General features: G+C 48.9%; 1 protein-coding gene across 4 annotated transcripts in view; it reads right to left on the bottom strand.

Annotated features, from left to right (window-relative positions):
- Positions 1 to 17,898, bottom strand: part of Col26a1 (collagen type XXVI alpha 1 chain) — a 144,238-nt gene extending 126,340 nt beyond the window's left edge. For all 4 annotated transcript variants that reach the window (XM_057765534.1, XM_057765533.1, XM_057765532.1 and 1 more), the window contains exon 1: positions 17,736 to 17,898. In XM_057765534.1, coding sequence (XP_057621517.1) covers positions 17,736 to 17,893 — 158 coding nt within the window. In that variant the 5' untranslated portion in view covers positions 17,894 to 17,898. The remainder of the gene's footprint in view (positions 1 to 17,735) is intronic.
- Between the last annotated feature and the right edge of the window lie 7,994 nt (positions 17,899 to 25,892).

Here is a 25,892-nt window from a genome sequence, read left to right as displayed (position 1 = left end):
ACAGGACAGCCAGGGCACACAGACAAACCCTGTCTTGCAATCTAAAATAAAAGTACCGGCATGGTTGTAATCTCAGCCCTGGGGAGGTGCAGACAAGAGGATCCCTGGAGCTCCTTGGCCAGCCAGGCCAGCAAATCCATGGGCTCCATAAGTGGCATCTTTGTTTGGTTGTTTTTTTTGTTTTGTTTTGTTTTTCGAGACAGGGTTTCTCTGTGGTTTTGGAGCCTGTCCTGGAACTAGCTCTTGTAGACCAGGCTGGTCTCGAACTCACAGAGATCCGCCTGCCTCTGCCTCCCAAGTGCTGAGATTAAAGGCGTACGCCACCACCGCCCGGCCATAAGTGGCATCTTGTCTGAAGAGACAAGGTGCAAAGGCTCGGGAGATGTGCAGTCCATGAGATGCCCAGCCAGATGAGGGACCCTGTGCAAACAAACCAACAGTGGAAAATGCCTGCAGAATGACAGTCGAGGTAGTCCTCCACCCTACACACACGCGTGCGCGCACACACACACATACACACGTGCACACACACACGCATACACTCACACACACACACGCACACACACATACACACACGCACACCAGAAAAGTAACTCAGCTGGGTATGACCATGCTCATTAATTTTTTTTTCAAGACAAGGTTTTTCTGTATAGCTCTGTCTGTCCCAGAACTCACTCTGTAGACCAGGCTGGCCTCGAACTCACAGAGATCTGTCTGCCTCTGCCTCTCAAGTGCTGGGATTAAAGGAGGGCGCCACCACTGCCCAAGCTCACTCTTATTCCCAGCATCTGGGAAGCTGTAGCAGGAAAATACTGGTTTTGAGGCCAACCTCAGCTACACACAGAATTCAAGGCCAACTTAAGCTACCAACATAGTCTAAAAAAAGAAGAACAAGGAGAAAGAAAGAAAAAAGAAAGAAAGAAAGAAAAAAGCAACTCCAAATAAGCTAAAGGTCTTAATGCAAGACCCCAAATACTCCAGCTCCTAGAGGAAAATGCAGGGGAGAATTTCATGACATTGGATTGGGTGAGAGTTTCTTGGCTATGACACTAAAAACACAAACAACAAAAGAAAAAGCAGATACATTTGATTATGTTAAAATTGAAAACATGTGGGGTCTGGGGAGACAGCTCAGTCGGTGAGGGACTCGTTGCATCTTGAGCATGAAGCACCCATGTATAAAAGCCAGGCATGGTGGCGCGGGCTCGCTCGTTACCCCAGCATTTGCGGCAAGGTGACCAGAGGATCTCCAGCGCTTGTTGACCAGCCTTATCTAATCAATCACCGATCTCCTTATTTAGGTAGAGATCTTTAAAAAAGAAAAAAAAAAAGTAGATGGAGAGTGATGATAGAGGAAGACACCCAGAATCAACCTCTGGCCTCCACACTCACGTGATAACACACACACACTTCATGTACGCTATATATATAGTCATCTTTAATTTCTATTTATTTGTTTATGCACATTCACATGCACACACATATACTTCATGTGCACTGCATGCACAGTAATTTTTTAATTTGCATTTGTGATGTATCTTGGTGTTTTGCCTGTATGCACATCTGCATACCACTTGCATAGGTGGTGTCTGTGAAGGCCAGAAGAAGACATCGGGTTCCCTGGAACGGGAGCTACACTTGTGAGCCACCATGTGAGTACTGGGAATTGAACCTGGGCCCTCTGCAAGGATAGCAATGCTCTTATCCACTGAACCATCTCTCCAGCCCCACAATTTTTATTAAGAAGTAGGTAGCTTTAGCTGGGCTTGATGATGCATGTCTATGATCTTAGCATTCAGGAAGCTGAGGCAGGAGGATTCCGAGTTCAAGGTTCACCTGGACTAGAAAGTGAGGCCTTATCTCAAAAGGGTAAAATCAACCAAAAAGACAGAAACAGCTGACACAAAGCTCTTCACTGTTAATAGGGATGGATTCTGTCACTGCCACTGTGAAGTGGATCCTCAAAAAACAACAGACTGGTGCTGTGGTCCAGCAATTCTGCCCCTGAACTTGTACCCAAAGGAGCTGAAGGCAGAGATGAGAAAAGATGTTCACCCAATTGCAGTCTTAGCAGCAATGCTATGACAATCAGAAGCACATGGCAAGATCCTGTTTTACACACACCACACACACACATGAACACAGGCATGCACACATGTACATGCACACACACACATCCACAAATACATGTGCAACACACACAGGCATGCACAGAGCTGCAGGTTTGGACGTTACTTCAGTAAGTAAGCAAGCAAGAAGGACATTAGTTTGATCTCCAGAACCAACGTAAAAAAGTTAGGAGGAGTGGGGTGCACTGGGAATTCTCAGTGTTGGGGAGGCACAGATGAGCAGATTCCTGAGATTTGCTGACCAAACAGAATAGCTTATTCAGTGAGTTCCAAGCTAGCAAGAGACTCTGTCTCAAATTAAATGAATGAATGAATGAACGAATAAGTAAACAAACAAATAAGTAAACAGATGGAGAGGGGAAGGGCTAGAGAGGTGGTTCGGTAATTAAGAGGACAATTGAGTTCTCAGCACCCACACCCAGTGGCTTGCAGCCACCTGTAACTCCAGTCCTGGGAGATCTGCCTCCCTCTTCTGGTCTCTGCAGGCGCCTGCATGCAAACAATGCGCATACAAGCAAGTAGGCATACACACAAACACACCAAATGCAGGCACGCATTGCGCGTGCAAGTGCATGCACGCGCGCACACATGCGCACGCGCACAAACAAATAAATAGATATACAAATAAATAAAACTTTTCTTTTTAAATACAAGGTGTAGACTCGAAAAACAACACTCACAATTGGCCACTGGTCTACACCCACTGGTGTGATCGCGCATGCGCAGTGTGCCAGCGCTTTTAAAAATAGACGAGCGAGCCTCACCCCCACAGCTGTGCTGGCCCCGGGAGCCTGAGCCCTCACAGCTGCCTAGCCTGCAGAGCCGCAACACCCACCAGCTTCCTCTACCTGACACCAACATTTGGCTTCCATTTCTGGCCCCTCACATCTTTCTCAGAGACCAGCTTTTGCAGGGTTTCAGGTCGAGCGGAAGCCAGAGGCTCTTGGGAGAGTCAGTTTGCATCTCAAGGGGTGGGAGGTGGATTTGACTGGGCCAGCCAGTGAGCTGTCTTGCCCAGCCACCCTCTGGCGCCCCCAAATCCCATCCATCCTGCAGGCTCCCCACCCGCTGTCAACAGGGCAGGCACACTTCCTGGTGCAAGGTAACCCTAGCCGGCTCTGCTCCCCATGGGCTTGGCTGGGCTCTGTTATTAATCTCCGGCAGATCCTGTGTCCTGAAGCTGAGACAGCTGTCCCCATGAGCAGCTGTTCCAGGACCAAAAACAGCAGGCAGACAACTTCTAATGTTATCACTTTTATGGAGAGAGGGGGAAAAATTACAAAAAGTAGGTATGAGCCATTCGTTCTGCAGCAGCCTGGGCAGACCCTCGCACTGTCAGCGTGCTGGGGCTCCTGGCTCCGTGCTTAAAACACATTTCCAGGCTCAAGAGTTCACGGATGCTCGTGCTCAAGATATTCTTCTCAGGCGGAAAAGTGGACGCAACAGAATTCCATTGAAATTGAATCAATAAGGGATTGTTGGGGCTGGGATGTAACTCAGTGATTGAGAACTTTCTTGGAATCCCCCAGTGAGGGGCTGGGGTGTGGTTCAGTGGTAGAGCCCCTGCCTAGAATCCCCCAGTGAGGGGCTGGGGTGTGGCTCAGTGGTGGAGCACCTGCCTAGAATCCCCCAGTGAGGAGCTGGGGTGTGACTCAGTGGTAGAGCCCCTGCCTAGAATCCCCAGTGAGGAGCTGGGGTGTGGCTCAGCCCCTGCCTAGAATCCCCCAATGAGGGGACGGAGTGTGGCTCAGTGGTTACCTAGCACACATAAGACCTGGATTTCATCCCTAGCACCACAAATGACAAACCAGAACAGGGCATTGCTTTAGTCCATGCCCTGCTCAATCCTGCATTACCTGCTATGGTGGGTGGCTCAGGAGGTAGAGTGCTTGCCCAGCATGCATGAAGTTAGATTCATATGCCACATTAAACTGGGAGCTGGGGCAGGAGAGATGCCTCAGTGGTCAAGAGTACCTACTGCTCCTCCAGGAGACCTCAGTTCAGTTCCTAGCACCCACGCCAGGCGGTTCTCAGATGCCTACAACTCCAAATGTAGGGGACCCAACACCCTCTCCCCACAGCTTCATTCACGTACACAGACAGACAGACAGACACACACACACACACACACACACATCTGGTTGGGCGTAGTGCACACACCTCTAATTCCAGCACTGGGGAGGCAGAGGCAGATGAAGCTATGAGTTCCAAGCCAGCCTGGTCTGCATACTAGGTTCTGGGATAGCACGGTCTACATAGACAAGTCTCAAAAATAAATGAACAAATAAAAAAATCCATTAACTAACTTAGAAAAGAAAAGGTAGCAGGGCTGGAGAGATGGCTCAGTGGTTAAGAGCATTGCCTGCTCTTCCAAAGGTCCTGAGTTCAATTCCCGGCAACCACATGGTGGCTCACAACCATCTGTAATGAGGTCTGGTGCCCTCTTCTGGCCTACATACAGAGAGAATATTGTATACATAATAAATAAATATTTTAAAAAAAAGAAAGAAAGAAAAGAAAAGGTAGCAGTGGGATTAGACCCGGGTCCCTGCACCCAGCACTCAGGCCACGGCAGGAGGGTCGCAAGTTCAACTTGAGTTGCTGGGTCTACACCAATTTTCTTGTGATCAGATGGAGTGTCCAGTCCTGGGTCAAAGCAGGCTTTGGCACACACTCGCACACGCATGTACATACGCACGCGCGCACCCACACACACACAGGAGATTATAAGACTTTCCTAAAAGCCCTAGAAAACCACCTGGTAAAACATTAAAACAATTAAAACAATTTCTCAAAAATAGTCTGGGTGTGGTGGCATATGCCTTTAATCCCAGCACTCAGGAGGCAGAGCCAGGGGAATCTCTGTGAGCTGGAGGCCAACCAGAGCTATATAGTGAGACCCTGCCAAAAAAAAAAAAAAAAAAAAAAAAAAACAAAAAAAAAAAAAAAAAAAACCAACAACAAAAAAAAAACCCAACTTTCTATTATTACTGTGTGTGTGTGTGTGTGTGTGTGATGGGGTGGGAGGCCACATGCTTCCTTTGCATGTGCTGGTCAGAAAACACCCCCTATGGAGTTGGTTCTCTCCCTTCACCTTTATGTGAGTTACGGAAATGGAACTCAGGTTGCCAGGCTCGAGGCATAAATAGTTTCACGATTTAGAAGTGAGGCGATGGCTTAGTGTGCAAGCGCACTTGCCATTGCAAGCACGAGGACCCTGAATCCAGCTACCCGGCCCCTTTGTGGAAAGCCGGGCACGGCCATGCCCACCTGCACCCCCAAGGTCACGTCGGTGGTGAGACAGGAGGCCCACTGGGACTTGCTGGCCGCCTCCCTAGCTCCAGGCTCCGTGACAGGCCATCTCAAGGAAGTCAAGTAGGGTGTGGCACAGCAGAGCACCTGAGGTACCCTCCGGGCCTCTGCACGTGAGCACACGAGCCCAGGCACCACACACACGTGCGCACAAACAAGAAATCCTCAGGGTCTGAGTGAGCTGTCACCAACAGCTGCGGAACGAAGGGGAGGATGTGGCTGACACATTCCAGCAGCCCAGGATCACATCACCCCAGAACCGGGTGCACAGGCAAGCCAAGACCTCTTCGACTCCAGGACCAGCCTTATGGCCAAGTCAATCACAGGGGCGGGGGGGGGGGGGGTAGAACCACAGACAGGGTCTGCCAGGGGAGCAGGAAAGACAAACGTGTCAGAAGCCCGAAGTGACACGCCTGGGTGTAGAGTGGGGCTCAATCAGGAAGAAACTGCTGCACTCAAGCATTGGGGTGCCCACGAGGTGTGAATTGTCAGCATGCCCAGGCCCCTCCGGTGGTCATCAGGGAAGATCTGGCAACATTCTCAGGACAAGGAAAGAAAGCCTGAATCATCCACAAGGCTCCCAGGAGGAATATGACTCAGTGGATAAAGCACTTCCCATGTGATCATGAGAACCTGAGTTCAAATCCCCAGAACCTTCAGAGAGCCAGACAGACATGGTAGGATGTGGCTGTCACCCTGGCGTTCCTCTGGTGAGATGGTAGGTGGAGACAGGAGAAGCCCAGAATCTCCAAGGCCATCGTCTAATCTACGCAAGCATACACATGCACGCGTGCGTGCACACACATACACACACATTTTTCATGTTAGATTAACCAGGAGGCTAATCAGCTTGCACTCACTTACAGCCTTATGAGTTGCTGCCATGCATCCTACCCAGAGCCTGTCTGTGAATCTTTAATAGTTGCCCTTGCCCATACCTGAACCCAGGAAAGAAGTTAAGACACTGCTCAGGTTGCACCCATCCTCCTGGGTGATTCGGAGGTCCGCCGCTATCCAGAGAGGCAGACATCCTACCCAGAGTCTTTCAGTGAGTTTATTTACAAGTGTCTGGATTCCAGGAGAGTGACACGTGACAGTCTCGCTTCCCCCCCCCCCCCCCCCAACGAAGCTTCCAGACCTCAGGTTGCCGGCCCTGAGGCATCTGAGGATTAAATCATATCCTGGGACCAGGATCTTACAGAACACTGTCTAGAGCTGGGATCCAGGCTCAGTCTCCTTGTCACACCCTCTCTCTTTAGGAAGAAAACCCTGCAGCTTTGAAATGAGGACTTCAGCATGTTCTAGGAAACCACGGCCCCTGCTCCAACAGCCCTCAGCTCACATCAAAGCGCACAGGGTCTTGGAAGACCTTCATGGCCACCCCTCTTAAGAGCAGCTGAGTATAGCTGTCCTAGCATAGCTGTCCTATTTAAACGGAGATACTTTAAAGAGACACTGGACCCCTTCCTTTGGCTATCAGGCTATAGACAATGGTGCCGGTGCCGGAGAAATTGGAATTTTCCCAGGAATTTCACGCTAAGAGAAGGAAAGAGCTGAAGCCTGTTGCCAGTCAGAGGTGGGAGCTATACTGAAATCTCCTCTAACTATATGAAGAGATTTCACATAGTTCTGATGACATATCAGACCATCTTGGAGAAGAAACAGGAGCCAAGACAATAGTGGGCCCGTGGTAGGCAGAACCACACCTTGACCGGAGCTGCTTAGCTGTGGATACATTTTGCCCTAACATAAACCTAAAGCTAAATGTTAGGATACCAAAGAAAGACTTTGGGGTGGAGGGATCACTGTGTTCCTCTTCCCAATGTGGTCAACGTGACCAGTTGAATAAATCTCTTTCTTTTCATATGGTGTGTATGTATGTGTGTGTGTGCATGTGTGTATGTACATTCCATGACATGTGTGGAGATCAAAGGACCATTTACAGGAGTCAATATTTCTTCCCACTATGTGGGTCTCAGGGTTTGAACTCGGCTTGTCAGTCTTGACAGCAAGCACCTTTGTTCGCTGAGCCATCTCACCAACCCTGAATTAATCATTTCTGTTTTCAATATTGAATTGTCAGTTAAAAAGACAAAACCCTGCATATGGCTTATTAGGCACTACCAGCACCTAGGCCCTGACCGTGACAATTCAGGTAACAGCATCAGAGGAGAAGATAAGAGAAGCCAGAGGATTCACTTTTGTCCTTGACTGTGACCCATTAACCTGGACCGAAGGTTGCTTATTCCAAAGGGAGAGGCAGCCAGAAGGGCGGGACCCCCGTCCCCCAAGAGATTCAGAGAACAGTATATGATATGCAGGTTTGCCATGAGGCCACAGACCGTCCTCCCCAGCCAGGCACATTGTGCGAACATTCCTGAAAATCCTCTAACAGTTCCTTATGGAGGTTCGGGTCACTGCCCCAGGGGCAGCTGGTCTGCGTCCAGATCACACATTCTTCCAACAGCAATGAAGTGTGCGGCCAACCAGAGCCAAGAGAAGCTAATGGGGATTTCTACTGCCACAGCAATTCGTTCTCTGGGAATCAATCTTTAAAATAACGGACAAGCTGTCAGAAGAGAGGGACAGGACGAGAGAGAGAGAGAGAGAGAGAGAGAGAGAGAGAGAGAGACCCCCTGGGGCTTTGCAGGAAGGTTCCCCACCTCCCTGCACTCACACGCATCCATGAAGACCGTCCTGTGTGATCCCGTCTGTAAAGTGCTTGCTGAACACATATGGGGACCTGAGTTCAAGACCCAAGTGGAAAGCCAAGTGCCCTGCATGTTCCTCTAATACCAGCTCTGGGCAATGCAGAGGCAGGAGAACCCTTGGGGCTCACCAGCCAGTCTAGCTGAACTGGTGAACTCCAGGCTCAATTAGAACAGTGCCTCAAAAACTAAAGTGCCAGGCCCATGAGACATCTCAGTGGGTAGAGGTGACTGCCACCAAGCCTGACGACCTAAGTTCAATACTCAGAACCCACAGGATAGAAGAAAAACAAATCAACTTCCACAAGCACCATAGCATACAAGTTCACATGCATGCACACATAAATGGAATTGAAATTTTTTAAAATCTGTGCGTGTGTGTGTTTATATGTGTATGGATAACTGAAGGAGCCACAAGAGGGCGTCAGATCCCCTGGATCTGGAGTTACAGGCATTTGTGAGCTGCCCCACAAGGATGCTGGGAACGGAACTCCTGTTCTCCACAAGAATAGCCAGAGCTCTAGACCACTGAGCCATCTCTTCAGCCCCCAGTAAAAGTCATTTAAAAAAAAGGAAATAGGTTTTTAGTCCTAGATGAGAAGTGTGCATACCCAGGGCCCCTTCTACCAACTCCAAGGTATTTCTGCCCATGTGCAACCCACTAACTGGGGTTATGTTCCCAGCGGTCAAGGGCCCCAGGCTCACTGTGGGAGGCCCATACAGAGAAGTCCTGCCAGATGTCTCGGGCTCTCCAAGCCACCAATAGTATCACAACTGCTCTGCAATGCAAGGGACAAGCTGAGGGACACAGTTTCCAGCAAGACACTCTCTGAGTGTGCCCTGGCACAGCCAGCTTAGGGCAGAGACCACAGTCAGGATGCCCTGAGTTGAGAAGCCCATTCCCTTATCTGCCTGAACCACACACCTGAACCCCAGCAAGATGCAGGGGCAACTGGCTCCAGTGGGGGTGGAGAGGAGACACCAAGAAGGGTTTGAGAGGCTCCACGGTGGAGAGATTAGAAACCTAGTTCTTGGGTAGAAATTTTCTCCAACTTCAGAATCCAACTTTGCGATTCAGTAAGTTCTGAAGGGAGACTCCTTCGAACTCAGGAAGTAGACAACACACAAGTCTTGGGAAGTCCCTGAAACTTAACAGATTGACAAAGTTCCTCCCCACTCAAGGTTATATAAATGGTAAAGACCACGGAGGAGACGCTCCAGCCTGCAGGTTGTAGAGAGCTACATCTTTTATGAGCCATCACCCATGCTCTCAGGGATCCAGCTGCTTTGAGACATCCATGTTCCTATGATTAACTCCTCATACATGCTCCTGTGAGGAACTACGGTGAACTCATTAGTTCACCAAGCTGGACTTTGATGGTGTTGTTGCTTCAGTCTCTGCTGGTTCCATATCTTGGGTACGTAGATGATGTCTGTTCATATCTCCCCAGACACAGTGTCACACAACACCATCCTAGAAAGGCCAGGAGGCCGTAAGAAGTAGTATATCTCCTCAGCTGGTTTCAGACCATCAGAGGGTATTCCGTTGTTCCATCAGATACCACTTACAGAGTTAAAGATAAGAACACTGAGTGGCTGGGCAGATGGTTCAGCCAAGAAAGTGCTTACCTTAAAAGACTGAGGACTTGAGTTTGATCCCCAGAACCCACGGTTTTAAAAAGCCAGGGGTGGGCAAAATAGCTCAGCAAGTAAAGGCACTTGTCACTAAGACTGAGGATCTGAGTTCGATACCTGGGACCCCCATGGTGGAAGGAGAGAACCAACTAGTCCAAGATGATCTCCACCTTCTGAGAGTGGGATCCTGACTGGGAAATACTGGACTGTCCTGGAAATTATCCTTGATGCAGGCTCTTCCTGAGGCGACATAAAGAAAGGGTAGAGAGGGAGAAGGAGACAGAAAGAGCAGGAAGGAGAGGAAGTGAGGAGGGAAGGGAAGGGAAGAGAGAAGGGGGAGAAAGAGTGGGGACATAGCCCTGTCATCACGTCAAGGCTCAAAACCTTTCCCAAACAGACCTGCCAGACACTTTCCCAGTGGGCTACAAAACGGTTTCAGGTTCTGCATTCGCTCTATCCATCTGTACAGAGGATGGTCAGAAAATGGGCAAAGACTTTGCACATGGAGCCAAGAAGTAATTGAGTTTATTTTTGTGAGAAAGGAAATGTTTCTGTGTATATGCAATGTGTTTGCATGTATACGCAATGTGTTTGCGTGTGTATGCAATGTGTTTGTGTGTGTATGCAATGTGTTTGCGTATGTATGCAACGTGTTTGCGTGTGTATGCAACGTGTTTGCGGGTATATGCAACGTGTTTGAGTGTATATGCAACCTGTTTGCATGTGTATGCAATGTGTTTGTGTGTATGCAATGTGTTTGCGTGTATATGCAACGTGTTTGCATGTATATGCAACCTGTTTGCGTGTATATGCAACCTGTTTGCGTGTATATGCAACCTGTTTGCGTGTATATGCAACCTGTTTGTGTGTATATGCAATGTGTTTGCATGTATATGCAATGTGTGTATGCAATGTGTTTGCGTGTATATGAATGTGTTTGCGTGTATATGCAATGTGTTTGTGTGTATATGCAATTTGTGTGTATGCAATGTGTGTATATGCAATATGTTTGCGTGTATATGCAATGTGTTTGAGTGTGTATGCAACGTGTTTGCGGGTATATGCAACGTGTTTGCGTGTATATGCAACCTGTTTGCATGTGTATGCAATGTGTTTGCGCGTGTATGCAATGTGTTTGTGTGTATATGCAACGTGTTTGCATGTATACGCAACCTGTTTGCGTGTATATGCAACCTGTTTGCCTGTATATGCAACGTGTTTGCTTGTATATACAATGTGTTGCATGGATATGCAATGTGTTTGCGCGTATATGCAATGTGTGTGTATGCAATGTGTTTGTGTGTATATGTAATGTGTGTGTATGCAATGTGTTTGCGTGTGTATACAATGTGTGTGTATGCAATGTGTTTGCGTGTATATGCAACGTGTTTGTGTGTATATGCAATGTGTTTGTGTGTATATGCAATGTGTTTGCATGTGTACGCAATGTGTTTGCGTGTGTATATGCAACCTGTTTGCTTGTATATGCAACGTGTTTGCTTGTATATACAATGTGTTGCGTGGGTATGCAATGTGTTTGTGTGTATATGCAATGTGTGTGTGTGCAATGTGTTTGTGTGTATATGCAATGTGTGTATATGAAATGTCTGTGTGTATATGCAACGTGTTTGCATGTATATGCAACGTGTTTGTGTGTATATGCAACGTATTTGTGTGTATATGCAACGTGTTTGTGTATATGCAATGTGCGTGTATATGCAATGTGTTTGCATGTGTATGCAATGTGTTTGTGTGTATATGCAATGTGTTTGCATGTGTATGCAATGTGTTTGTGTGTATATGCACATGCAAGTGTGGGATCCAGCAACAGCAAGCCTATTGTCTCTACTCCACATGGTGCTGGAGTCATAGGTGCCTGCATGACCATACTCAGCTTACTGTGTGGATGCTGGAGACTTGAACTCAGGTCCAAATGTTTGCTCAGCAAGCATTTTAACTCACTGAGCCATCTTTCCTACAACTGAGATTCCATAGGAACAAACACCAAGGTCTTCCCTGCGGCTTCTCCTCATTTCTGAAAGATGAATGTGGGACTCGTGCCCCCCAAACCCTAACTGTGTTAGACACAGAAACCATAACAGCGACGGCAGTCAGCCGTTAGGACTTAGAAGAGTAGGTAGCACTCCTGTGACCACCTCCCCCAGGAGGGGCTGCTCAGCCTGCAGCTGGCAAGGGACAATGAAGAGCGGCAGGAGGCAGCGGAGGCTATCTGTCTCAGATGAGAGAAGGGTTGAGCACAGGCTAAGCCCTTCTGACCCTCCTGGTTGCAGCTGTAAACAAAGAGCCACAGGTAGTTCAGGTTGTACATCGCTTGTCCGGCATGGAGAAGGCCCCGGGTTCGTCCCCAGCAATGCATAAACCAGGTGCCGTGTACACATTTGCAATCCCAGGAGGATCGGGAGTACAATGCCATCCTTGGAGACATATTTTGAGGCCAGCCTGGACTTTATGAGAGGGGACAGATGTGGCGGTATATGTTTGCAGTTCCAGGGCCAGAGACAGACAGTACCGGACAGCCAGCCTAGCCTGTTTGGTGAGATCCAGGCCAGTAAGAAACCCTTTCTCAAAATGTATCTCAGACTTTGTGTGTCAGTAAGGATGCACAAAGTCGTCCTCTGTCCTGCACATATGTGTGCATTTGCACGCACTTATGAACTCCCATAGATATCAGCATGTGAGTGCTCACGCCACCCCCCACGTGTAAACAATAAGGAACCTATAAAAATGAATGAGGTTAGATGGGTATTTTGCAAACCCCAAATCCTTGCATCCCTTTCTACTCCCAGCATCTCATGACTATTCTGGTCTCTATGAGAGTCTTATCATATGAACCAGATCCTGGTCTCTATGAGAACCTATCATATGAACCAGATCCTGGTCTCTATGGGATCTTTATTTATAGACCGGATCCTGGTCTCTATGGGATCCTTATCATATGGACCAGAAACCAGGCTCTGGGAGATTAAACATCTTATACAAGACTTCTGTCGGGACAAGACCAGCTGTCAAGGCTCTTGGGTGAGCTATCAACAGACCACTAAGATAGTACTTGACATGGTCCTCAAAAAAAGGGGGGGTGCTGGAGAGATGGCTCAGAGGTTAAGAGCATTGCCTGCTCTTCCAAAGGTTCTGAGTTCAATTCCCAGCAACCACATGGTGGCTCACAACCGTCTGTAACATGGTCTGGTGCCCTCTTCTGGTCATCGGGCATACACACAGACAGAATATTGTCTACATAATAAATAAATATTTAAAAAAAATTAGGAGACTTCACTGTAGTTTCATCAGAGCAACTTCAACACTGGATCCATGCTGGGCTTCTTACAGAGGTGATCAAAGAGAGTCAACAACGGTCAGGTGACTGGCTCATGAGAGCTCCAACGTCATAATAGATAGATCATTCCAGTTTCATAGTTTGATGATGGGGTTTGGTGGTGAGAGAGACCAGAGAAACGGGATTTCTCGTACAGGGACCCAGGTGTTCTGTCCTGAAGTTACACGACAAACTAGGGCTGGAGAGATGGCTCACTGGTTAAACACTACCCCACACACATAAGGACTGGCATTCAGATCCCCAGAACCCACATAAAGGTCAGGTGGTCAGCCTGTAGACAGCACTGGAAGACAGAGACAAGGGATCTCCAAACCCAGCTAGGTAGCCAGAACAACCACATCAGTAAGCTCTGGATTTGATTGAGACACCCTGCCTCAGTGAATAAGGTGGAAGAGTGGTTGATATGATTCCTGCACCAACTTCAGCCCTCTCTCTGCATTCACATCCAAGTGAAACACACACCCATTCACGCTGCTGCTGCTGCAACCCAAAGTTAGCTTGATGCACAGGTACAAGTCCCTAGATTTGTATGGGGTTGTGTGACTCTGGTCTTGTCTTAGGACTCTCTGTATAATATTTAATGGCTCAAAAAAAGAGTATCACACACACACACACGATTATTTTCCAAGCCAGACACCATAATCCCAGGTACTTGGGAAGGATGAGGCAGGAGGCCAGCCGTGTTACACAAGCAAGTTCAAGTCAAGCCCAAGAATCTTAGTGAGGCCCTCTCCCAAAAAGAAGTTTTAAAAGGAGCTGGAGAGAAAAGGCTCAGTGGCTAAGGGGGCTTGCTGCACAAGCCTAAAGACTTGAGTTTAAATCTCCAGTGCCCATATAAAAAAAAAAAAAGAAAAAGACCTTGGGAGCGCACCTCTAAGCTCAGCACAGAGGGAGCAGGGGGGACATGAGCAGAGATAGGAAGGTGTCTAGGCATTAGGGCTGCAGCCCTGTTCCCGGTTCAGTGAGAGGCCACCTCGTGGAAGAACAAGGCAGAAAGTGATAGGGGACAGCACAGGTACAGAACACTCCCTCTGGCCATCACATATGCCTGCAAAGAGATACGTATCCAAACACATGTGTACACATACCACACATACATATATGCCATTCACACACACACACACCAATTAGCTAATAGTTTTTTAAATAAAGATGAATTAAAGGGTGGGGCTGTCACCGTGGTAGAATCCCTGCCTGATGTATGCAAGGCAGTGGGTTCGATCCCAGAACTACATGGTTATAGGGGGAGGGGTGCTGTGTAGAATTATTGTGTTCCATAAATGACATCACACTATACAGACCATTCTACAACTTATGAAGCTTGCTTACTGCTATCTCCACATCTGGAAGCGTGCAGAGCACACACTTCTGTGCATGTTCCGAGACCTCTCCCAGCAGAAACTTCTAAAAAGCATTTCTGAACAAATTGCAAGCGATAAAATCATAGACAAACATCTGTGTGTGTTTGGAGAATCCTTCTATAATCCTTTTTTAGAAAGCATCTAAAAAATATTTCTGAACAAAACGAAGGCAGTTAAGTTCCATGTAAACTTGTGTTTGTGTGTGTACACGTTTCTGTGTGTGTGTTTAGTTGTACATCCCTTGTGTGCACACAGGTATTGGGCAGAAGTCAAGATCAGATGTCTTTACCACTCTCACTCTCAACTTTACTTCTTTGTTTTTGTTTCTCGGGACAAGGTCTCTCTGCACAACTCTGGCTGTACTGGAACTTGCTCTATGGACCAGGCTGGCCTCAAACTCAGAGATCCGCCTGCCTCTGCCTCCTGAGGGCTGGGTCTAAAGGCAAGCGCCACCACCGCCTGGCTTCAACTTTACTTTTCTGAAGTAGGGTCTCTCACTAAATCTGGAGCTAATGACTCTGCTGACCAGCAAGTCCCAGAAATCCTCCTACTTCGGCCTCCCAAGCACTAGCACTGCGGGCGCACATTGAAGACCCATCCAAACCACCTCCCATACCCCAGCAAGCAAATTTTGGCAGAGGAAAAGGATCCACTATCCACAAAGCATCCGCAGCTCCCAGCACAAACTGTTCCGGTCTCCTTGCTGTAAAATGCTGATAAAATTCTTGTTCATGGTTATTGGGTCTAGTATCTACTTATCCAAAGTTGGCTGAATCCAAGAGATGCAAATCTATACATGGGAGAGGTGTGTGTGTGTGTGTGTATGTAACTCCAGACCTCTGGTTTAGTCTCAGGACTCTGTATAACAGTTAAATTACACACACACAAAACTACTTCCCAAGTCAGGCACAACATACATGCCTTACTGTAATTCTAGCTACTTTGAAAGTTGAAGCAGGGGGAACAGAAGAGTGAGGTCAGCCTGTGCTTTACAAGTTAAAGACTAGTCCACACACTTTAATGAGACTCCATCTCACTAAATTTTAAAAGGCTTTAAAAGGAGCTAAAGAGAGGGCTCGGTGAATAGGAAAGCTCGCTGTACAAGCTTGAGGACCAGAGTTTGAATCCCCAGCATCCATGTTCAGTTGTTCCAAAATGAGATCATGGCTCACACTATACAGAATGTTCTTCAACTTTTAACGTGTGTTTCCTGCTATCTTCACAGATGGAAGTGTGCAGAGTCTACACTTCTGTGGGTGTTTGGAGATCTCTCCCACTAGAAGCTTCCAGAAAGAATTTTCCAACAAAATAAAAGCAATAAAATTACAAACAAACTGGCAATAGGACTTGGGACCTAGTTCTTGGCTTTCATAACAGGGGAGGGGAGCAATAGAACATGTCCGAAGAAAGAAGATGGGAGTCGCCCCTGCGTGCTGCCAATGAAGTTAGAGAGTGAGGACTTCAGTTAAGAGACAGGGTGTGGAAACCCTGTCTCGAAAAACAAAAAACAAAAAAAACAAACAAACAAAACAAAAAAAAAAAGAGAGAGAGAGAGACAGGGTGTGTGTGTGTGTGTGTGTGTGTGTGTGTACACGTGCATGTGAGTGCAGTTTCCTCAGAGACCAGAGGAGGGCCTCAGATGCCCTGGAGCTGGAGATACAGGAGATTGCGAGCCCCATGCCCTGGGTGCTGGGACCCCAACTCTGGTCTTTTATTAAGAGCAGTAAACCAGTACTTTAATACTCTCTTGCGGCTCTTGAACTGGTGTAAGGATGAAAACATATGTCGTGGCGCCGATACAGGTGTGAAGATTGGCGATACCGTCAAATGGGAACGCTAAACTCAGTAAGATGTGCAAACACGGCGGTCAGTAACATTTATTTGGTTGCTTTTCGTTTTCTTTGGGAATTCAAAAGCTTGCAAGACTCAGCGTTAAGCCATCAGGGGAGGCCAGCGCGCCACCTGGCGGTAGATGGAAGCAGCGGGCGGGTCCAGGCACCGAGGGTTGAGTGACCCCGTGCCGCCTCCATCCCCACACCGAAGTCTTGGGATCCAGGCGGGTACCACGTCCCGGAGTGAATGGGAAGTAGCAGCCAAGGTGGCCTCAGGCCCCCAAAGACCAGATGAAATAGCCTCTTTAGTGTCGCCAAGTGGCCAAAAGGACTCACGGCCTTGGTAACTCTGGAAACTGTGGAACACAAAGCCAAGGCCACGCAGGTGAGCCTGGTAACTTTGTGGAGGCTGAACCTCGAGTCTTGTGAGTGCGAGGAATTCTCTCTACGACTCCCGTATGCAAGTCGGTACCATCTCCATTCGAAGCCCCGGGCTGAGGGGCAAGAAAAGCAGGAGGGGTGGCGCAACTGGAGACCACCAAAGCCGGGGCGACGCTTCCCAGCACCCCTCTAACACAAGTTGGCGTCCAGGCCTCCTTAGGCCTGGGGTCCACAACACAAGATCGCAGTATTCGCTCCCACCCCCTGAGCCTCACCACAAAGCTTCTACCGTCGTGCGTTCTGGCCATTTCGAATACACAGGCCTGCATCAGCAGCACCGGTGTCTCGGAGGCCACCCCACTGTACCCTATCTCGCTTTCAGCCTCCGCACCCCCAGGCCTCGTGCTCCAAGCCCGATGTCTCTCCTTCCCAATCACTGGGCCACTACGCCTCATAATCTCCGTGGTGCGTTCCCAAACCCGGAGAATTCGGTGTGGAGTCACAGCGCCTTGGATCAAGCGCGCACTGGCTCCAAGTCTCACGCCCCCGTGTCCTGAGTTCCCCGACACCGAACCACCGCGCCTCGAAGTTCTCACTATCCCTCGATCCAGCTCCTGCGTCCCCAGCACCCAGCCACCGCATCTTGGAGTTCCCACTGTCTCGCGATCCATTCCTGCAGAGCCCCCAAGCCCCGTCCCTTGAAACCCCAACAACAGGCCACCGCTCCTCAGATCTCCTGTTGTCTCTCCATCCGGCCCTCACGTCTTCTGTTCTTCCAACCCTCGACCACAACTTCTCTGTGACCCTTAGTCTCTCTATGCAGTCCTTGGTCCTCTATCCCACTCCCCACCCCAGCAGCGGGCCAATGCTCCTCACAGTCCCCGATGTGCCTGAATTCAGTTCCCCCGCGCCCCTGAGGCCACTGTCGTGTGTCCCCAATACCCGACCACGGCTCTTGCAAGCTCCGGCTGTCTCTAGAACCAGCCATCGCTCCCCCAGGCCCGGCGCCCGGCGTTACTCACCGGCGACTCGAGTAGCTGTTGCCGGGGGAGCCGGCGCCCTGCTCCGGGTAGCCGTGCTGTTGCAAGGCTGCTGCCGGGAACGGGTAGAGGAAGCCGGTGGCCAGCGCCGACCCGCACAAGCAGCAACACGCCCATGGTAACAGCAAAACGAGCTTCATTTTGTGCCGCTCGCCCGCGGGGACCTGAAGTCCCGGGAGCTGGGGACAATCAGGCGTGCCCCGGACGGCTGGACCGATCCTGCGGCCCCAGGCTGGAGCACAGGGAGCCAGCCGGTGATGGTGTGAAGGCTGGGTCTGAGGTGGAAGTCGTCTGGGGGTCGCCCACGCCTCTCCAGGACCGCCTTTTCAAATTCAACGAGGTGGGCTCTGCGCAGTTAAAGGGGGCGTGGGTCTTTCTTTTTAACCCTCGGAGGTCCAGGGCTGAGGAAGCGTCTACCAAGCTGGGGGCGCCCCAGGAGGCGCATCCTTCTGAACACCAAATCTTACATCCCGGGGACCTTAATACACATTTTGAACTTTTCATACCCAGGTGAGAAAGACATTCAGGTTTCCATGGAGCCGCACCATCTAAGATCCTTATCGTCTCCATTTTTCAGAAATGGAACCTGAGGCTCAAGGAAAGTTAAGTTAAGCTAGGTAGATGGCTCTGTGGGTAAAAGTGTGTGCTACAGACCCCAAGGACTTGAGTATGAACCCCCAACACCCATGTTAAAAACCAGGCATGGCCCCTGACCCCATCCCGCAGCCCCCAGTCTGAAGAGTGGGAGCAGGGGCTTTGCCAACTTCTGACTTAGCTCCAGGTTCAGTGAGAGAAGCCCTGTCTGAAGGTAATGAAACTAAGAGGAACAGGGCAGATCACCTATGCTGTTCCCTGGCCTCCACACACCCATGCGTGCGCACTGCATCACACACACACACACACACCTTCAGCAGAGACTTTACAGACTGATGGTGAATTTGGGGGTCAGCCTAAGCAGCAAAATGAGCCAGAAAAAACAAATGGAGTTCCTTCTTTCGCTGTAGCATCCACAGCACAGACCAGCTGACAGCAGCGTGGAGTTTTCCTGTCTTCTTCACTATCCTAGGAGCCAAGGGAAGGCTGGAAGACAATGACTTTCAAACCCAGGGGAGGAGGGGGCTGTGACCTAACTATGTATTGGACTTAGCCAGTGCCCACAGAACACACTTCAGTTTTCTTTGGAAGGAGTCACTGGTACTCCCCATAATGTAGGTTCTCCAAATCCATCAGGACTGGGGGAGAGATGGATGGAGAGTGTAAGAAAGGACACTAGGTCTAAGTCATTAATCCCACCAAGGGGCTCTCCATTCTGCCATGACTAACCTGGCCTCCAAGACTATCGCGAACTCGGAAAGGGTGGACGTTCCACAGAATAAGACGGAGCTGGGTTGAACATGGTGGTGCTTGCCTGTGATCTCAGTACCTGGGAGGCAGAAGCGGGAGGAGCCTGGTCTGTAGCAAGACTTGGTAACAAACAAACGAAACAACTAAATTGGGATTTGCGGAATCTCAGGAGACAGGATGGGCAATTTAGGAAAGAAGATGAAGAGAGATGAGTGTGATATATTTGGGTACCCACACAAGAAGGTACCTATGGGTTATGTATCTATGGGATAATATTGGACCAGATAGCAAGTGTAATGTGAATTCTAATTGGTCTTAATAAGAAAAACCCAGAGTCAGATATTAGGGGGTGAAAGCTGAAAGACCACAGAAGCAGAGCAGCCAGCCACTAAATCTTACCTCTACTGAATCCTCAGGCCTAAGGGGCGATCCTGTCTCTGTAAGTCCTCAGACTGAACGACTTGAGCTCCTGTCTCCTCTGCCTTATATTCCTCTCTCTGCCCAGCCATATCTGGTGGAGCCCTGCCTGTCTCCACCTTCCTAGTGTTGGGATTAAAGACATGTAACTCCCAATTACTGGGATTAAAGGTATGAGCCACCACAGCCTGGCTCTGTTTCTCTTTGAAATTAGATCAATCTCGTGTAGCCCAGGGTGGCCTTGAACTCACAGAGATCCATCTGCCTCTGTCTCTGCCTCCCAAGTGCTGGGATTAAAGGTGTGTGCCTCCACTCCCTGGCCTCTATGGCTAACGTGTGGCTAGCTCCACACTTGGATCTCCAGGCAAGCTTTCTTTGTTACAGCACAAACAAATATCACCATAAGCAAGACACCCGAGTGGGCTGCCCACCATATTTCCTTAACAATTGTGCTATAGCCAGATGATGAAGTGATGCTAATTCCAACCTCAGGCAATGGGGATGAGATTTTGAGTCCAGCCTGGGCTATACAGCAAGACCCAGTCTCAAGGAGGGCACTGAAGATGTAGCTGCTATCTATACAGAATCCCCACCCCCATCAAGGTGCTGGAATGTGATAGAGCCCCTGCCTAGAATCCCCCAGTGAGAGCTTAGGGGTGTGGCTCAGTGGTAGAGCACCTGCCTAGAATCCCCCAGTGAGGGGCTTTGGTGTGGCTCTGTGGTAGAGCACCTGCCTAGAATCCCCCAGTGAGGGGCTGGGGTGTGGCTCAGTGGTAGAGCCCCTGCCTAGAATCCCCCAGTGAGGGGCTTTGGTGTGGCTCTGTGGTAGAGCACCTGCCTAGAATCCCCCTGTGAGGGGCTGAGTGTGGTTCAGTGATAGACTGCCTATTTAGCATGTACAAGGGTGTAGATTTGAGCCCTAGTAACACACATGCACAAATACACACACACACACACACACACACACTACAATCCTTTTACAAAATCTACTGTAATACCTTAAGCACAGGTGTGTTCTGCAGCTTCTCTGTCGCAGACACCTTACAGACTGGAGGTTACCTTGGCAGGGTCAGAACATTTCAGAGCTTGTTTAACCCTCAGGACGCTACCAGGGGAGCCAGTAAAGGCTCCCACCCTGTGGAAGCAGAGCACAGGCCAGGTTTCCCGTCCCATCTGGTGTCATACAGAGTACAGTCCCACACAAATCAACTCAGATGAGACCTGGAACCCAGTGTCTCCATCTGTAAAACATGGGATTGGGGAAGGCAAGATGGCTCAGTGGATAAAGATATGTCATGCCAAGCATGACAGCTGAGTTTGGTCCTCAGGTCTCACACAGTCGATGGAGAGAAGTAACTCCAGCAAGCTGTCCTCTGGCCTCCACATGTGGACCATGGCACACTCGTGTGTGCACGCACACACACACAATTCAAATGCAACTAAAAATAAGGTGTAACGCACTAGAGGAAGGCATCTACCATCAACCTCTGGCCTCCACACACACAAACACATCCACAGGAGCACACACAGGCCACACGCAGAGACTCAAGAACAAGCTTTTTAGGTAATCTTGTAACTCAGTTGTGCCGTTCTCCAGCATGGACTTAGTCGATAACAATGTCATGTTTTGACATCAACCGTCTTTTGTCTCCAAGACAGCTGTGGATGCACACAATGATTTAAAGTTGCTCCCCCTCCTGTCTCTCACCGTTCCCAACGCCAAGACAAAGAGTTCTCTGTGTAACCCTAGTTGTCCTGGAACTAACTATGTGGCCCAGGCCGGCCTTGAACTCATATCTCCTGAGTGCTGGGATTAAAGGCATGCACCACCACCGCCTGGGTCTGGCATTGCTCCTCCTGAAGGAGGTTTTCCAGATGCAGCACCAGCCAGCAGCGGGGGATGGGAGAGCGGGGAGACATGATGACATCTGCCTGTCTGCTCTCCCTCCCCCAAAGAGAACACCTGCTGTTGCACCCCCTGAGTGACTTTAGACCAGTCTCTCAACCTCTCCGAGCATCCTCATCCAGGAAATCGAAAGACTAATCGCAGTAGTTTTGTGCAAATGTCATAATGAAATCCATGATTTTGTTTACCAACTGATAAAAATTAACTTAGAAAATTCAGAAACTAACAACAACAACATTGGGCTGGGGCTGCAGCTCAGTAACTGACGGCTTACCTAGCATGCACATAATCTTGAGCTGTGGTCTCCACACTGCATGAGCTAGGCGTGATGACACATGCCAGAGAAGGAGACATGCCAGGCTTAGTAGCACACAACTTTACTCTTGGCACTTGGGAGGCAGAGGCAATTGGACCTGTGATTTCAAGTCCAGCCTGGTCTATAGAGCTAATCCCAGGACAGCCAAGAATACACAGAGAAATCTTGCCTCGAAAAACAAAAAAACCAAAGGAAAGAAAGGAAAGGAAGGGAAGGGAAGGGAGGGGAGGGGAGGGGAGGGGAGGGGAGGGAGGGAGGGAGCGAGCAAGCAAGCAAGAAGAAATGGAGACGAAGACAGGAATGTCAGGAGTTCAAGGTCATCCTAGGCCTGCCTGGGTTACATGAGACCTTTTCTCCCTGAAGCAAAAATAGTATGAACGCATCTAATTTATGAATTTGCTGAAAGCATTAAATGAATTATTCAAACGATGTACTTGGAACCATGTGTCTGAAATACTACAACCATTCATAAATACTAACAAGTATTAATTAACAGATGCACACCCGGTTTCTCAGATCCCCTGGATGGGAACAGACAATAGATTCATAGGCAGAACTCAGGCTTTCTCTCTCAGAGGACCAAGCTCAATGCATCTTTTGTGTGTGCACGGTACTGGAAATTGAACGCAGCAGGGCCTTGTTCATGCAACACAAACACTCTATCAGTTGAGCTATATCCCGAGCCCCTGGTACATCCGTGTTGCTGGGTGAAGAATAATTTAAAATAAAATTTTGTTTTGGGGCCGGGCGGTGGTGGCGCACGCCTTTAATCCCAGCACTCGGGAGGCAGAGGCAGGCGGATCTCTGGGAGTTTGAGGCCAGCCTGGTCTACAAGAGCTAATTCTGGGACAGGCACCAAAGCTACAGAGAAACCCTGTCTCAAAAAAATAAATAAATAAAATTTAAAAAAAAATTGTTTTGAAGAAAACACAAGCCAGGCATACTGGTACACATCTGCTGTAATCTTAGCGCTCAGGAGACAGAGGCAAACACAACGCACAAATCCTATGGAGGAGAAGATGCGATTCGTATGACTTTCCGTGTTCTTTTTCTTTCCACCATGTAGCTCCCAGGCATTAAGCGGAAGCGGGCAGGCTTGATGGCAAACACCTTTATTCTATGAGCCACCTCTCAGGTCAGAATTCTATTAAAAGATAAAGTAAAGCAGTGTGCGGTGGTGCATGCTTGCAATCCCAACACTTGGGGGTTGAGAAAAGGTCAGGAGTTCGGGGTCAGCCTCAGGGACACAGTGAGTTCAAGGCCAGACTGAGCCATGGAGGACTGTCTTAGAAAAAAAAATTTTAAAAGTAAATTAAAAACTTTAAAAATTAAGAATAAACTCTCTAGGGGTGGGCAGAAATTTAGGGACATTCCGGCAGCCTCGGAGTCCAGCACTCCTTAGAGAAGCCAGCAAGAGACAAACGCATTCTCTAAACTAGAATGTTCACAACTGCTGTTGCTACAGCTGCCGTCTCCACCCCCGCAGGGCTGCCCCAGGGGCCTCTGATCAGTTCTCCACACGGGCATTTGTCTGTGTTTCAGAACTGTGTTCCCAGCATTCCTGAGATACATGGGAAAACTTCCTGAGAGGCGGAAGCCATTGTTCATTTTCCAAGAGCCCCAGAAATCTAACAGCCCAAGTCTGGAGCTGAGACGCGATCGGAAGCTGGCTTTGTCCCTGGGAACCCTCTGTATTCACTGTCCGGGAGTTCACCATGGGCAGAGGGAGAAAGCGCCGCTGGTAACGTGCTTGCTTTAGGAGCATGAGGAGATTACCCCACCAGAAAAGATGGCTTGGTGGGTAAAGGTGCTGGCAGTCAAGCCTGACATCCCGGGTTCCATCCCCAGAACACACAGGGTGGAAGGAGAGAGCTGGCAGCCATGGATTGTCCTTTGACCTCCACATGTACCCCTTATACACACACACACACACACACACACACACACACACATGCCTTAATAAATACAATGTGATTAAAATAAATAAAATCAGGGTCTGGTGTTGCGCAGCTGCAATCCCAGCATTGGGCAGGAGGATCCCTGGGCTGGCTGAGAAGCCAGTCTAGCCCAGGTCCCAGTGAAAGACTGTCACACAAAAAAACAAAGTAGACAGAGTATGAGAAATGTCATACAGCCATCTGGTCTCCAACACACACATGTCCATGTGCGTGTACACCTGTTCACATGTAAATACGCATCTGCATCTAGACAAAGGCTTTCCCTTACCCCTAGATCCTCATTTTCTCACAAGGTTCTGTGAAGGCAGGTCAGAGCTTGCAGAGTCGCTATCTGACAGATGAAAGTGACTTGTCCAAGATCTACTGCTCCTCCCCTTCCATGGTGGACAGGCAGCTGCGTGTGCAAAGAGGGGTTGGGGCTGGGATCATGACCAGGGTCTTGAACATGCTGGACAAGAGCTCTTTGGGAAGCCTGCTTTGCCTGTTTCTGGTCCTAACTGGGCATGCAGCTCCATGGTAGTGTTTTTGACTAGCACATACATACACAAGGGGTCTGCCTGGATTCCCTGCCCAGCACCACAAGGAAACAGCAGTGACAAACTGCTAATAGCTTTTGACCTAGATCTGGTGGTGAAGACCTGTCATCCCAGCAATCAGGAGGCTGAGGCAGGAGGCTCATGAGTTCTAGAATAGAAAAAGAGAGAGAAAAAGGAGAGGGGGTGGGAGGAGAAGAGCTGAAGAAAGGAAGGAAAGAAGGAAGGAAAGGAGAAAAGCAAGCTATCACAGAGAAAGCAGTTTTTGCAAATCTAGTTTGCTAGCTCTTCTGATAAGAAAATCTCGTCAGCAGCATCCTCTTCAGCCCACAGAAAGCAACCCTTCACTTCTGCTGAAGTCAGCAGTGCTGCTGAGCGGAGAAGTAAATAGAGAGCAAGCCGAAGCCAAGGTAAATAGTGACCTCTTGGCATGATAAATCTTCCTGTTAATCTAAAACAGGAATCTCTCCCAACCACCGCCACGGGCCCCAGATTGCCCCATAACAGGACATGGATTCTGCAGGTCTCAGGAAGGCGGAGGGAGGAGGCTAGCTAGCACTCTTTCTCCCGACACACCGGCTCCCAGCTGTTTCAGGTCCCAGAGTAACAGGAGAGTGATAAGGAGCACACTTGGGAACAGCAAAGCCGGACCCAGAGGACTTCTTGCTTTTACACCAAGTCCTCCGTGCTTGACTGTGGAAAACTGCAAGCTGTCTGTGGATATCACAGAAGAGCCTGGCTTGAGTTTTCTTCTTTATCTCTACTCCTCAAAATTCCACCCAGCCTCTCTGAAAGCAATGGCTCCTTTGCTGAGCACATCTGCAAGTAGAAATCCATTGCCCTAGTGCTGCCAAGAGGCAACCAGAGGGTCCAAAGACGGCTGGAGAGGGATTGGGGTGGATCTCAGAGAGTAGCGGATGTGCCTGGCATGCAGGAAACATGGGGTTCCATCCTCATACACCAGGCATGGCAGCGCACACCTCTAATCCCAACATTCAAGAGGTGGAGGCAGGAGGATCAGATCAGGGTCATCCTTGGTAGAAATAACAAGTCCCAGGCCTGCCTGGTCTACAAATGAGACTCTGTCCCCCAAAGAAACAGAATGAAATTAAATAAATAAATGTAAAAGATCTGTCTGAGACGCTGTCTCAAAAAGAAAAAAAAATACAAAGAAACAAGAAGACAGTGAATTGACTGACCATTGTTTTGGTTACTTTTAATTGTCAAATTGACACAATCTAGCTTCACCTGGAAAGGGAGTTTCAATGAGGATTTTCTTGATCAGGTTGGACTTTGAGCATGTCTGTGAGGCATTGTCTTGATCAGTGAGAAGACCCAGCCCACTGCAGGTGGCACCATTCCCTGGACAGAGACCCTGGATTATATCAGCATGGAGGAAGCCAACTGAGCATCAACTTGCATGTCTGCATGCATGCATGCATTCATGCATTACTTACTCTCTGATCTTGTCTGTGGTTGACATGTGAATCTTCTCTCAAGCCCCTGCTGCGCTGGCTGTGCTGGGCTGAAATCTGAAATTTTGAACCAAATAAGCCCTTTCTTTCTTAAGTTGCTTTGGTTGGGGTATTTTATCCCAGCAACAGATAAAGTAATTAATACAGCTGTCCTGGACTACCTAGCAAGACTTCGTTAGTTCTTTTCCCC

Source organism: Chionomys nivalis, chromosome 3, assembly GCF_950005125.1.
Source record: "Chionomys nivalis chromosome 3, mChiNiv1.1, whole genome shotgun sequence".
NCBI classification, from domain to species: domain Eukaryota; kingdom Metazoa; phylum Chordata; class Mammalia; order Rodentia; family Cricetidae; genus Chionomys; species Chionomys nivalis.
The sequence above is the reverse complement of the archived record's forward strand: the minus strand, read 5'-3'. Positions and strand labels throughout refer to the sequence as shown.